Source organism: Anolis carolinensis, chromosome 1, assembly GCF_035594765.1.
Source record: "Anolis carolinensis isolate JA03-04 chromosome 1, rAnoCar3.1.pri, whole genome shotgun sequence".
Classification (NCBI taxonomy): Eukaryota; Metazoa; Chordata; class Lepidosauria; order Squamata; family Dactyloidae; genus Anolis; species Anolis carolinensis.
Window position 1 is genome coordinate 6,878,835 of NC_085841.1, and position 13,530 is coordinate 6,892,364.

The 13,530-nt window shown below is 42.2% G+C and overlaps 1 protein-coding gene across 1 annotated transcript in view; it reads left to right on the forward strand.

Moving 5' to 3' along the window:
• blk (BLK proto-oncogene, Src family tyrosine kinase) overlaps positions 1-13,053 on the forward strand; it is a 38,910-nt gene extending 25,857 nt beyond the window's left edge. Inside the window, exons 9-13 of the mRNA XM_062969539.1 lie at positions 1,367-1,546; positions 1,873-1,949; positions 7,561-7,711; positions 8,639-8,770; positions 11,648-13,053. Of these exons, the coding sequence (XP_062825609.1) occupies positions 1,367-1,546; positions 1,873-1,949; positions 7,561-7,711; positions 8,639-8,770; positions 11,648-11,859 (752 nt within the window). The 3' untranslated portion in view covers positions 11,860-13,053. The remainder of the gene's footprint in view (positions 1-1,366; positions 1,547-1,872; positions 1,950-7,560; positions 7,712-8,638; positions 8,771-11,647) is intronic.
• Positions 13,054-13,530: the final 477 nt, after the last annotated feature.

The following is a 13,530-nucleotide window of genomic DNA, read 5'->3' on the forward strand; positions in this document are numbered from 1 at the left end:
CATCATCCAAAAATACATCACACAGTCCTAAACACTTGGGAAGTGTTCGACTTGTGATTTTGTGATACGAAATCCAGCATGTCTATCTTGTTTGCTGTGTCATACTGTGTCGTTGTGTCAATAATAATAATATCATCACTGGGAGATAAATGGTTAAAATTCTTTGCTAGCATACTAGTTGAACTATCCAATGTGTATGTGCTCTGGTCACAGCTGCCATTGTCACCTAATTACAATGCTGCTGGGTTTTTTTTATAGTTTCACCTTTTGTTTCACCTTCCTGGGTTTTAAGTAGTCATTATCTGTGACTATTTAAAACCCAGGAAGAACTGAGCTGAAGTTTGCATCCTGGGAAGCTGTTGCATTAGGGCAGTGGTTCTCAACTTGTGGGTCCCCAGGTGTATTGGCCTACAACTTCCAGAACTCCCAGCCAGTTTACCAGCTGTTAGGGGCCCACAGGTTGAGAACCACTGATCTACACTGTAGAAGGAATGCAGTATGACACCTCTTCAACTGCTATGCTATGCTATGAAGTGGGAACTGAAGCACTCTTTGGCAAAAAAGACTGAAGACTTTGTAAAACTGCAGCTCCTAGGATCCCATAGTACTGAGTCATGGAAGTTAAAGTAGTTTCAAAAGTGCATTCATTTTACAGTGTAGATCAGGCATGGGCAAAATTTGGCCTTCCAGGTGTTTTGGACTTCAACTCCCACAATTCCTAACACCTTACCAGCTGTTAGGAATTGTGGAAGTTGAAGTTCAAAATACCTGGAGGAAAGAAGCATATCCAAAGAGTGGGACCTATTTGGAGGAAAGGATTTGTCCCACTGAATATCTCCTTAACATATCAGATTTAACATATCCGGCTTTCCATTCACAATCAATGTGTGTGATGGGCACTTTCCTGATGGGTATGAGTGCCGTGTTCCGATGGCTGCTAAAAAATGATGGGATTTGCACTCTGTTGCGTCAGCTGTCACTTTAGGACTGTAGCTAGCAGGATCTCAGAAACCTTCCAAACTGCATTCCAAAAAAACATCAGATTATCAATTATCACTCTGCATTTCGCCTGGGATCTACGAATTAGTCTCCTGTTTTTAACACTGTATCCTGCTTGTTGATTTTAATGATTGTTTTTATTGATGTTGATGTTTTTTACTGGGATAATTGTTTTATTGCTTTGTTACTGTTTTGTTTGTTTTATCGGGCCTGGCCCCATGTAAGCCGCCCCGAGTCCCTTCGGGGAGATGGGGTGGGGTATAAAAATAAAGTTGTTATTATTATTATTATTATTATTATTATTATTATTATTATTATTATTATTATTATCAATTGGTGATGAATGTATGCTTCCTTTATTCATCAGGATATTACAAGAACAATGTGAAGGTGGCCATCAAGACATTGAAAGAAGGCAGCATGTCTTCAGATGCCTTCTTGGCCGAGGCCAACTTGATGAAGCAACTTCAGCATAGCAAGCTGGTGCGGCTACATGCAGTTGTGACCGAGCAACCCATTTATATCATCACAGAGTACATGGCCAATGGTAAAACACCAAACCTTTTATTTGATGCTTCTGGTGGGTCTGTGTAAACTGGATGGAACTGCATCGGGAATGTGGAATTTCTGGGATTTTATTTCCTCCTGCTGAGAACTGGTTGCCATAATGAAAAATGTGAATTCCAACATTTATCATTGCAAGCGTGACTTATGGCACTATGAAGGCTGTCTGTATGCACGCTTTCCAAGGCAGTGCTCTTACCCTGAGATTCCTCCTCCTTTGATGGCTTCAGAAGAAAGTCCAAGCATTTCGGATAAAAGATGTTCAATCTACATCTGGTTTCCAACTTTGCTGTTTCTTTTCTCTTGCAGGGAGTTTATTGGATTACTTGCAAACCGAAGAAGGAAAGAAACTGAATCTTCCCAGACTTATTGATATGGCTGCTCAGGTAGGTGACTTGACTGGTGGTATAAGTAAGTGTAGGGCAGTTTTGCTCAGTTTGCTTAAAGTGTGAAGTAAGCCCAAGTTTTCTGCAAGACAAACCACATTTCAGAAGTTTCTACAGTTCAGAAAGGCTAAACGGGCATAAAGAATTACTAAGCCGATTTCTTTGCTGGCTCAATGTTACGGAATCCTGGGAGTTGTAGTTTGGCAAGATCTTTAAGCTTCCTTATCAAATAGTGCTAGTGCCTCAGCAAACACTCAGAGGATTCCCTAGCACTGACCCATGGCAGTCAAACTGCATTCATTCTACACAGTATAGATGCACTGTAAGGGCCCTTCCACACAGCCCTATATCCCAGAATATCAATCAGAAAATCCCACATGATCTGCTTTGAACTGGAATATATGGCAGTGTGGACTCAGATAACCTAATGTGGGCCCTAAGATTCTGGGAGACCAGGGTTCAAATCCTTGCTCAGCCATAAAAGCCCAATGGGTGAATTTGGCCAAATCACACCCTTTCATCCTCAGAGGAAGTCAATAGCAAAACCCCGCTGAATAAATCTTGCCAAGAAAGTGCTATGATAGAGTTGCCTTGGTTGGAATCTACTAATGGCATATAACAAGAAATATGGAATACAGAACCCACTGTATTTGTGGTGCCCCTAAAATGCATCTTTAATAAGTGCAGTTCGGCACCACTTTAATCAGCCTTGCTCAATATCATGCAATCCTGGGAATCATAGTTTAATGGGTGCCAGCAGCCAGGGTTTTGTAGCACTTAGCCATAGCAAACTGTATTAATTTAACAAGTGTAGATGTACCCAGAGTCAAGTGGAAGGTACATAACAACAGGGTTGTTGTGTGTTTTCTTGGCTGTATGGCCATGTTCCAGAAGCATTCTCTCCTGACGTTTCTCCCACATCTATGGCAGGCAACCTCTGAGGATTCCTGCCATAGATGTGGGCAAAACATCAGGAGATAATGCTTCTGAAACATGGCCATACAGCCCAGAAAACACACAACAACCCTGTGATTGCAGCCATGAAAGCCTTCAACAATACATAACAACAGTTTAATTTAATTTAAGCTAAGCGTTCCAAAGATGGATATGCTGCTATTGAGGATAAATGGTACCTTAGATATATTTTTTTCTGATTGCAACACTTCTGCATGGAAATCCATGTCTACTTCTATAACAATGCATACCATAATGTGCATTTTTGTAGGCCATTTCACCCTAAAAGGGACTATAGTCCCCAGAATCCATGACCAGTGACAAGAACTATGAGCCAAAAACACTAACCTTTCCAAGCTTTGGTGAAACTTTATCACTAGGGGTGCATCTCCACAGTAGAATCAATGCAGTTTGACTCCACTTTAACTCAATGGCATGGAATCCTGGGATTTGTAGTTTGGTGAGGCATCTTCACTATCTCTATAGGTGTACAAATATGCATTTTCAGGATAACACAAATACGGTGGGCTCTGACCTCAGAAGCTCAGTCCACTGTCAAATGCGGTGTTGCTTTTGCGCACAATGCTGTCGTAATAACATGTTTTGCTGACCCTCTGAGATACAAACTTTGAGGCAAAGGGTAAAAATAAAAAGTGATTGGTGTGTTTTTCATCCTGTGGTCGCCCCAACGAGATCGCTTTGATATCAGGACAGGAAACGACACCCCATCTCTCTATTTTCCATTAAAGAGAGCAATCTTCACACCAGATGGAAAGTTTGTTGTCATATCCTGTTTGAAAGCCACATGAAAGTGACAAGGTGGAAAAATAAAAGCAACCAGAATCTCATTGTGGAGTGGAAAATTCTCAGACCCATTTAGTTTGGTCGGAGCAAAAAAAAACAAAACACAAATCTTTCAATCTATGGGGTGTCCATCTACGCTGCAGAATTAATGCAGTTGGACACCAAAATAGCTGCAATAGATATAGTATGGGATCATTTGTAATTTTAGAAGGTCTTTAGCCTTTAGCCTGCCAAAAAGCGCTGGTGCCTCACCAAACTACAAATAGCAGGATTCCATAGTATTGAGCCAGAGCAGTTAGTGGTGTAAAACTGTATTAATTGTACAGTGTAGATGCACCCTGTCTTACATCAACCGCATCACAAGGTTTTCTTGGCAAGATCTGTTATTCAGTAGAGATTTACCATTGGGTTGCTGCGTGTTTTCTGGGCTGTATGGCCATGTTGCAGAAACATTCTCTCCTGATGTTTTGCCCACATCTGTGGCAAGCATCCTCACAACCTCTGAGGATGCCCGCCACAGATGTGGGCAAAAAGTCAGGAGAGAATGCTTCTGGAACATAGCCATGAAAGCCTTCCACAACACAGATTTACCATTGCTTTTCTCTGAAACTGAGAGGATATGACTTCCTCTTGGTCTCCCACTGGGTTTCCATGGCTCAGCAGGGATTTAAACCCCAATTTTACTCCAATACATAAACAAAAATATTGTGATGAGATTCTGGACATTGTAGGATCATGCAATTCCTTCCTTTCCTCTATATTCCTTTTGATGCTGGAGGTATTGCTTACCTTTTGGTTCTTGCTATTTGGTATTGTTACTTAGTGGGCCTTTGCTATCTGCTGAGATTTGCTTCCAGGATCTCCATATGAATACCCAAATCCATGGATGCTCAAGTCCCATTATATACAATGTTGTAGTAAAATGATGTCCCTTATAGTAAGGGTAAAGGTTTTCCCCTGATGTTAAGTCTAGTTGTGTCCAACTCTGGGGGTTGATACTCATCTCCATTTCTAAGCTGAAGAGCCATCATTGTCCATAGACATCTCCAAGCTCATGTGGCCGGCATGACTGCATGGAGTGCCGTTACCTTCCCGCTGGAGCTGCATCTATTGATCTACCCACATTTACATGTTTTTACAAACTGCTAGGTTGGCAGAAGCTGGCGCTGACAGTGGGAGCTCACTCAGCTCCCTGGATTTGAACCGCCAACCAAAATTCAGCAAATTCAGCAGCTCAGCGGTTTAACCCACTGTGCCACCAGGGGCTCCGATGTCCCTTATATAAAAGGGCAAAATCAATTTTGGCTGTCTTTTTTGGAATTTGTTTTTGGAATATTTTGTCGCCGTGGTTGGATGCATCCATGGATGCAAAATCTGTGGGTATAGAGGACTAACTGTACTGTATTAGTACAGTAGTGCTATTGCATTATCTAAGCAGAAATGGTGGCACAGGGGCCCCTGGTGGCACAGTGGGCTAAAGCGCTGAGCTGCTGAACTTGCGGACCAAAAGGTCCCAGGTTCAAATGCCAGGAGTGGAATGAGCGCCTGCTGTTAGCCCCAGCTCCTGCCAACCTAGCAGTTCGAAAACATGCAAATGTGAGTAGATCAATAGGTACTGCTCCAGAGGGAAGGTAATGGTGCTCCATGCAGTCATGCTGGCCACATGACCTTGGAGGTGTCTACGGACAACGGCGGCTCTTCGGCTTAGAATAGAGATGAGCACTAACCCCCAGAGTCAGTCACGACTGGACTTAACGTCAGGGGAAACATTTACCTTACTAAGCAGAAACACTTTGTTGTTGTTGTTTTTTACTAAAAAGAGTCCAAAGTTTATGTAGAAATGAGACAGAATGAATTTAATGCTGGAGGAAGCAAGAAAGAGATACTGATACAGGTACATTCCCAGGTAGAGTCGGCATGATGCAGTGGTTTCAGCATTGGATTATGGAAGCCTACTTTGGACCTTGAGCAGGTCACATTCTCTCAGGTGTTGTCGACCGCGTTTTAGGGGATCAGGCCCTTAAGGAGAGAGCCGATCCGGTCCTGAGAGAACGGACCTTGGCGGAGCCAATAGGAAAATATGAGCCGCAATACAACCTGAAGCCGAAATGAAGGAGGTCCGCCAAAGTTGAAGGAAAATCCGCCAAGGAGTCTTTATTGAGCGATTCAGCTGAAAAGGACACTAGTAGCGATCATTCAGTCTACTAGCGTACCATATAATCAAAATACAGCCATATTTATACAAAATTTCAGTCTGACAGCCCTTTGAATTTCCCACCCCGCTCCCCCGCCCATCTGATCGCGGATAGGCTAGAGTGTTGAACGAGGCGGGCTTTCGTTTCCCGCCTTGCTCTGTTGGCCCAATAGGGAGCTGCTTTTTGTCCCCACTCGAGCCAATCAGGAAGGAGAAGGCGGGAGTTATTGAAACAATGAAGTGACAGGGCAGGAAATATCATATTAATTCCTGCTAGACCGATTTCTAAAGGGATTAATGACAGCAATCAAGGGTTCCTGTCACGTATACAGATTTTAGATATGCCTTGGGGTGTCAGAGGTGGAAGTAAGGATGGGTGGTAATGAGCCATATTTACAGGCTCTGCAGGGCGCCTTCCTGAGGTGTCCTGGAATTTCCTTAGGATGAGATATGACAATGTTTGCCTTGGGGGCGAATCACCTTTTGTTTTTGGGAAGGGGAAGCCTGGGTCATAGGAGCTGGGATGGGTTCTAGGGTTCAGGTTGAGTTCAGAATATTTCCTATTTGATTTCATGACTTGACAATTATATGAAATAAAATGAAAAATAAAACAAAGTTGGAATATAAACCCTGCTGGGAAAAATACATATTTTCCGGGGATCCCAAAGAGTACAAATACATATAGGCAGACAGATAGATTTCATGGAAATAAGGGAGAATCCATAAAAGTGAGTTACATTGCGTAAAGGGGAATCATGAGTGATATAAACAATTGAAAAACATTTGATAAGTACGAAGTTCATAACATCTGGGGAACCCAATATGGAAATTCATAAAAGTGGAGTTTTAGCAGCATGATTTTACAATTCATGAAGTTATTATCTCTTGCCTCAGAGTGCAGGGATAATCCACAGTAAACTCCAGTAAAAAGTCTCAATCACCTTCTACTATAAATATATGGAATATAGAACATAAAGTCTTGGTTTTTGAACTATCTTTTACAAAGTCCTGGGGGGAGGGTGGTCACCTCGATCACACAGGCCTCTTCTACATTGCCATATAATTCAGATTATCAAAGCAGATAATCCACATTATCTGCTTTGAACTGGATTGTCTGAGTCTACACTGCCATATAATCCTGTTCCAAGTGGATAATCTAGATTTTATATGGCAGTGTAGAAGGGGCCTCTGTGAACCAACGCTGTCTAGAAAAACCATGATACTTCACCTTAGGATCACCATAAGTCATGCAAAACAACAACTATCCATCCCAGGCAAAACTGCAGAAGCATCCTTCCACTGGTAACCAATATCTTTGCTGGGTTGCTGTGAGTTTTCCAGGCTGTATCACCATGTTCCAGAAGCATTTTCACCTGATGTTTCACCCACATCTATGGCAGGCATCCTCAGAGGTTGTGGGGTTTGTTGGAAACTAGGCAAGTGGGGTGGGAGAAAGAACTCTTGCCTGTTGGAGGCAAGTGTGAATGTTGCAATTGGCCAGTTTGGCTAGCATTTGATGGCCTTGTAGCTTCAAATCCTGACTGCTTTCAGCCTGGGGGAATCCTTTGTTGGGAGGTGTTAGCTAGCCCTGATTGTTTCTTGTCTGGAATGTCTTTGCTCTTTCCATACAGTTAAATTACCTGTCCTACTTTCTCCTAGGTTGCGGAAGGGATGGCGTACATCGAGAGAATGAACTCCATCCACAGAGACCTCAGGGCCGCCAACATTTTGGTCTCGGCGACGCTTTGCTGCAAAGTTGCCGACTTCGGCCTGGCTAGGATCATAGAGGATGAATACTTTGCACAAGAAGGTCAGTCCAGCATTTAGGTCTTTGCAGTAAATCAGCAATTATAGGTAATAATTTCATAGGGCATGCATCGAGGTCCCAAAGCCTGACTTTTTCAAATAGTTGCCGTAATATGCATCTACTCTGTGTAATTAATGCAGTTTTTTGATCCCACTTTGAACTGCTCAATGCTATGGAATCATGAGAGTTGTAGTTTGCTGACAGCAATCTTTGTCAGAGAAGGCTAAAGGCCATGTAAAACTAGAGCTGCCATAACATTGCACCATGGCAGTTAAAGTGGTAGCAAACTGCATTAATTCTACAGAGTAGATACACCTCTGGATGCATTCTGACTGCCTATATAAAAATAGCACATCAAATTATAGGTTGGATTTGTCTTGTCTGAGATGCTTGGGACCAGAAGTGTTTGGGATTTTGAATAGAGATAGATAGATAGATAGATAGATAGATAGATAGATAGATAGATAGATAGACAGATAGATTCTGGAACATGTTCTTCTTTCTGTATCCATGGATTTAATATTTCCAAGCCACAAATGATTGAATCCATGAATGCAGAATGAGCGGCTACTAGACAACACTGGTTTCATACTCCTATCCATTTGTTTGGACAATTTCAGGTTTTTGGATATTTTGGGTTTTGGAATTCCAAATAAGGAATGCTCACCCTATACAATAAAAACTGGGGAAAATGCAGCAATAAAACCCATTACAAAGTATTCTTTGCAAATAGGAATGATGGATATTATTGAGAGTTAGGAGAATGCAATGCAATTATAAACATCTTGCTAGACTGCACAGAAAGAGTGGGCACGTTTATACAGGAAAAATCAGTCTTCTTCTGGAGATTTGATACATATTTCCAAAGATTGAACTCTCCTGGAAAACCCTATGCAAACTTCTCATTCTGGTCTACTCTATACCCAACAGGTACCAAATTTCCTATCAAATGGACGGCTCCGGAAGCAATTAACTATGGGGTTTTCACCATTAAATCTGACGTCTGGTCTTTTGGGATTCTTCTAACAGAAATCATCACTTACGGAAGGTGTCCATATGCAGGTACAATGTCTAGATAAGACGCTTTTAGGGTCCATGTGTTCACTTCAAGTCACTTGTCAGATTATCGAATTCTCAGGATTTTCTCAAGCTGGATCTACACTGCCATATAATCCAGATTGTCAAAGCAGATAATCCAGATTATTTGCTTTGAACTGGATTATATGAGTCTACACTGCCATATAATCCAGTTCAAAGTAGATAATCTAGATTTTATATGGCAGTGTAGAAGGGGCCTCTGCCTCAGAGGAAGGCAAGGATTTCATATGAGAAGAGATGATTGCCAGAGATGATTTTGCCTTTTCCATCCTCTAAATATATTCTCCAGCCCCTTGTTTTCCATTGGTGGCCTCCCACCCAAGTATTAATCAGAGCTGGTCCCTGCTTAGCTTCCATGATTAGACAGGAACTGGTGTCTTTGGGGTATTTATTGGGACTAATGTTCCCAAAATCTCACAGCAACTTGGCTGCTTGACTAGGATGTGGTAGTCTAAAATGCAATTTATCCAAGTTCTGGATTTCAGTAGGAAAGCTTCTTTCTGTCTATCTATCATTAATGCAGTTTGATACCACTTTCACAGTCATGGCTCAATGCTATGGAATCCTGGGAATTGTATTTTGGTGAGGCATCAGCACTCTTTGGCAAAGAAGGCTAAAAATCTTGTTAAACTACAACTCCCAGGATGCCATAACAATGAGCCATGGCAGTGAGAGAGGTTTGGATTAATTTTATATGGTGGATGCAGTTGAGGACTTTTGCCATTGGAAATTGCTTTTGTAAGTCCTTGCAGAGTATTTACTACCAACTGTACAACAGCTGAAATCTCCCATCTTTTTCCTGATGAAGGCCCCCAAACATAGCCGGTTTGGTAGTCAGCTGTGTTTTTAAACTGGTTTTAATTGCACAGATGACTTTATATTTTTGACTTTGGAATGTGGTATATTTTTAATTATGTTTCTTATAATGATTGACTCTCACATTGGGAACAGGGGCCACTTGACCAGGGACTACTCTCCAACATTACTACCAAAAAGGTTACGAATTGGTTTTTTGTCACCTTTAGATTCGGTTTGGTTATTTTGGGTGTTGATTCCGAAAATTGCATTGGATAGACCATATCAGCTCTAGTTTCTGATACAGAACATATGCCATCCAGTAGTCACCATGTGCTCGCCCACAGAAAACCATATTTAATAACCTAGAGCTGATGTGGTCAATCCAATGCAATGGTCAGCTTTGCAGAAAGGAGTGGAAATAAAATAAAATAAATAAATAAAGAGGAAGAAGGTTCACGGACCGGATTTTTGTACTCGCGGCCCACTGCTGGGCCACGGCCCACAGGTTGAGAACCACAGGTCTAAAGTCTGTTTTTAAAAAATTTTCAAAAAAGGAGAGTCCATCACCTTTTGAGGCAGTCTATTCTATTACCAGGACACTTCTATTTTTTGGGTAGAACAGTACAATTTGAATCCATTCATGGATGTTTTAGGAGCCCCTGGTGGCAGAGTGTGTTAAAGTGCTGAGCTGCTGAACTTGCAGACCGAAAGGTCGCAGGTTCGAATCCAGAGAGCGGAGTGAGAGCCCGCTATTAGCCCCAGCTCCTGCCAAACTAGCAGTTTGAAAACATGCCAATGTGAGTAGATCAATATGTACTGCTCCGGCAGGAAGGTAACGGCGCTCCATGCAGTCATGCTGGCCTAATGACCTGGAGGTGTCTACGGACAACACCGGCTCTTCGGCTTAGAAATGGAGATGAGCACCAACCCCCAGAGTCAGACATGACTAGACTTAACGTCAGGGGAAACCTTTACCTTTACCTATGTATCTTTTAGACTCTGGAGCAGCAGAAAACAAGTTTGCTCCATCTTCTATTCGGGTATTTAAAGATGACCATCGTGTATTGTCGAAGGCTTTCATGGCTGAAATTATTGGGTTACTGTGAGTTTTTGGGGCTGTATGGCCATGGATGCTTGCCACAGATGCAGGTGTAATGTGAGGAGAGAGTGCTGCTGGAACATGACCATACAGCCCCAAAAACTCACTGCAACCTGTTGAGAATCTGTGAGCTGTTAGGCTCAAAAATAACTCTCTTTGTGAGGTAGATTCTCAAGAATATAGCAGAGCGCAGAAGCACGCCTTTCAAACAGCAAGAAACTTACGTGAGGTGAGCAAAGGGAAGCCTTTTTTCTTTAGGATGGCAAAGGATTGCAAAGGTATTTATTGAGGTAAAAAGAAATCAATTGTAGATAGAAAAAGGTCTGGAGCTAACTAGCTGTCTAAGCGAGCTTCTAAGGTAGGTAAGCAGGTAAAAATAACAAAGATATCTAGATAGCTACATTTTGCCTAAGAGAGTGGCAAAATGCATCCTTCTTGTTAGGAAGACAAAAGGAGGAAGAATGGCGACTACCGCATGGTCTGTGCCTTCTCTTTTTGGGGCAATAAAAATTCCAATCTACGTAGAGGATGCAACCTCATCCCTGCAGAGATCACATTGCTAAAACAACAAGATGAAGGGAGTGGATGTAAACAGGATAGAAGAGAGAAAACAGCAAAGCCTGTTTGGGCATGCATGTGATTATAGAGAGAATTCCCTCAGTCTATTCTATCTACTACCTATCTAATAAATGAGACTTGTGTAGTCCAGGATGACTTCCAACAACCCCAAAAACTCACCGCAACCCAATGACCATCATTTCCCCTCTTAACTTTCCCTTCTCCAAGTTACACGTACCCAACTACTTTGAGCCGTTCCGCATATGACTTCTCTGGTTTCCAGAGAACCAGAGAAGTTTGTCCTCTTCTGGACATATTTCCAACCTGTCTAGGTTCTTCTTGAACAGTGGTGCCCATAGGTCCTAAGCCTTTCTTCTCTTCCACAGCGATGACCAATCCTGAAGTTATCCAAAAGCTAGAACAGGGCTATCGGATGCCGTGCCCAGACTCTTGCCCACCTGAACTCTATGCCATGATGCTGAAATGCTGGAGAGGCAAGGCGGAAGAAAGGCCCACCTTTGAGTACCTCCAGTCTACCCTTGAAGACTTTTATACGTCCACAGAAATGCAGTATCAACCAGAGCCTGAGGTTTCCTGACCATTGAGTGGTGGAGGAAAGGAGAGACCCTGAAAAAAGAAATCAGAGAACACTAGTGGGAGAGACGCCTGAGGCTTCTTATAAATTGGACATTGCTGGGTCTTTGGACATCTCTTTTTTAGTGTCGTTCTCCTCTATGTCTCTCCATTTAGAAGTATGTGAACCGAGCTGGTCCCTGGAGTCACAAAACAAGATGTTCCATGTAGAAGAGAATTTAAGAAATGGAAGACAAATTAATTGAATAAATAATTTAAATTGTCAAGGCTGGGTCCATCATCAAGTAAACAAAAAAAAAAAACATGAAAAGTAGGAGGATTAACAGTTACGCCAGTTCACACAGTTCATTGTCCCCATGTTGTGCACTAATGACAAAATGGCTCACTTTGTTTTTGCCTTAGAAGAGGACTTTTTTTGGTAAAATTTCCAACTCTTTTCATCATTATTTGTATCCTGCCTTTCTCCTAAAATTTGGGCTCGAGGCAACATAGGATTTGAAAACACAGACAGCCCTCTACCTTTATTAGTGAGCACATTTATTTACAGTATTTATATTCCACCCTTCTCACACCAAAGGGTACTCAGAGCAGATAACAATGCACATATACATGGCAAACATTCAGTGCTAATGTTAAATTGCCTCTATAATAGACATATACAACACAAACAGACAGACAAGAGAAGCAATTTAACATTTTTTTCCAGCTTCCGGCTTCGTGAGGGTATGTTCAGTTCCAGCCACAGGGGGAGCTGCCGCTTCATCATCCACTGTGACACCGAGTCCTTTTTTTGATGTAGTACTTCCTCATTGTTCTTTGCACGCGCCAGCAGTTTTATGGTGTCATAAATTAAGTTAAATTAACCTCCCCGCATTAAGCAGTTCATATAATTCTCTACAACTGTTCTTGAGCTGCTTAGGTGGGCAGCAAGCTAGGCTATTAATGGTTGGGAGCTTAACCCCGACCCAGGCTTCAAACCAATAACCACTCAGTAGTGATTTATTGCTGGCTACTAACCAGCTGTGCCACAGCTGGCCCTCAGATCATTGAATCAGATTGTTTCAGGTTTTTCCCCCCAGGCTTTACATACATCCTCAACCACAAGCCTAAAAGGATGTGGGTTGCTGTGAGTTTTCCGGGCTGTGTGGCCACGTCCCAGATGTGTTTTCTCCAGACGTTTCACCCACATCTATGCCAGGCATCTTCAGAGGTTGTGATGTTTGCTGGAAACCAGGCAAGTAGGGTTTATACATCTGCAGAATGATGTCCAGATTGAGAGAAAGAACTCTGGTCTGTTTGAGGCAAGTATGAATGCTGCAATTAATCACCTTGATTAGCATTGAATAGCCTTGCAGCTTCAAAGATTGGCTGCTTCCTGCCTGGGGGAATCCTTTGTTGGGAGGTGATTAGCTGGCCCTGATTGTTTCTTGTCTGGAATTCTCCTGCTTTTGAGTGTTGTTCTTTATTTATTGTCCTGATTTTAGAGTTTTTTTTAATACTGGTAGCCAGATTGTGTTCATTTTCCTGGTTTCCCCCTTTCTGTTGAAATTGTCCACATGCTTCTTGTGGATTCCAATGGCTTCTCTGTGTAGTCTGATGTGGTAGTTATTAGACTGGTCCAGTATTTTTGTGTTCTCAAATAATCTGCTGTGTCCAGGTTGGTTCCGCAAGTGCT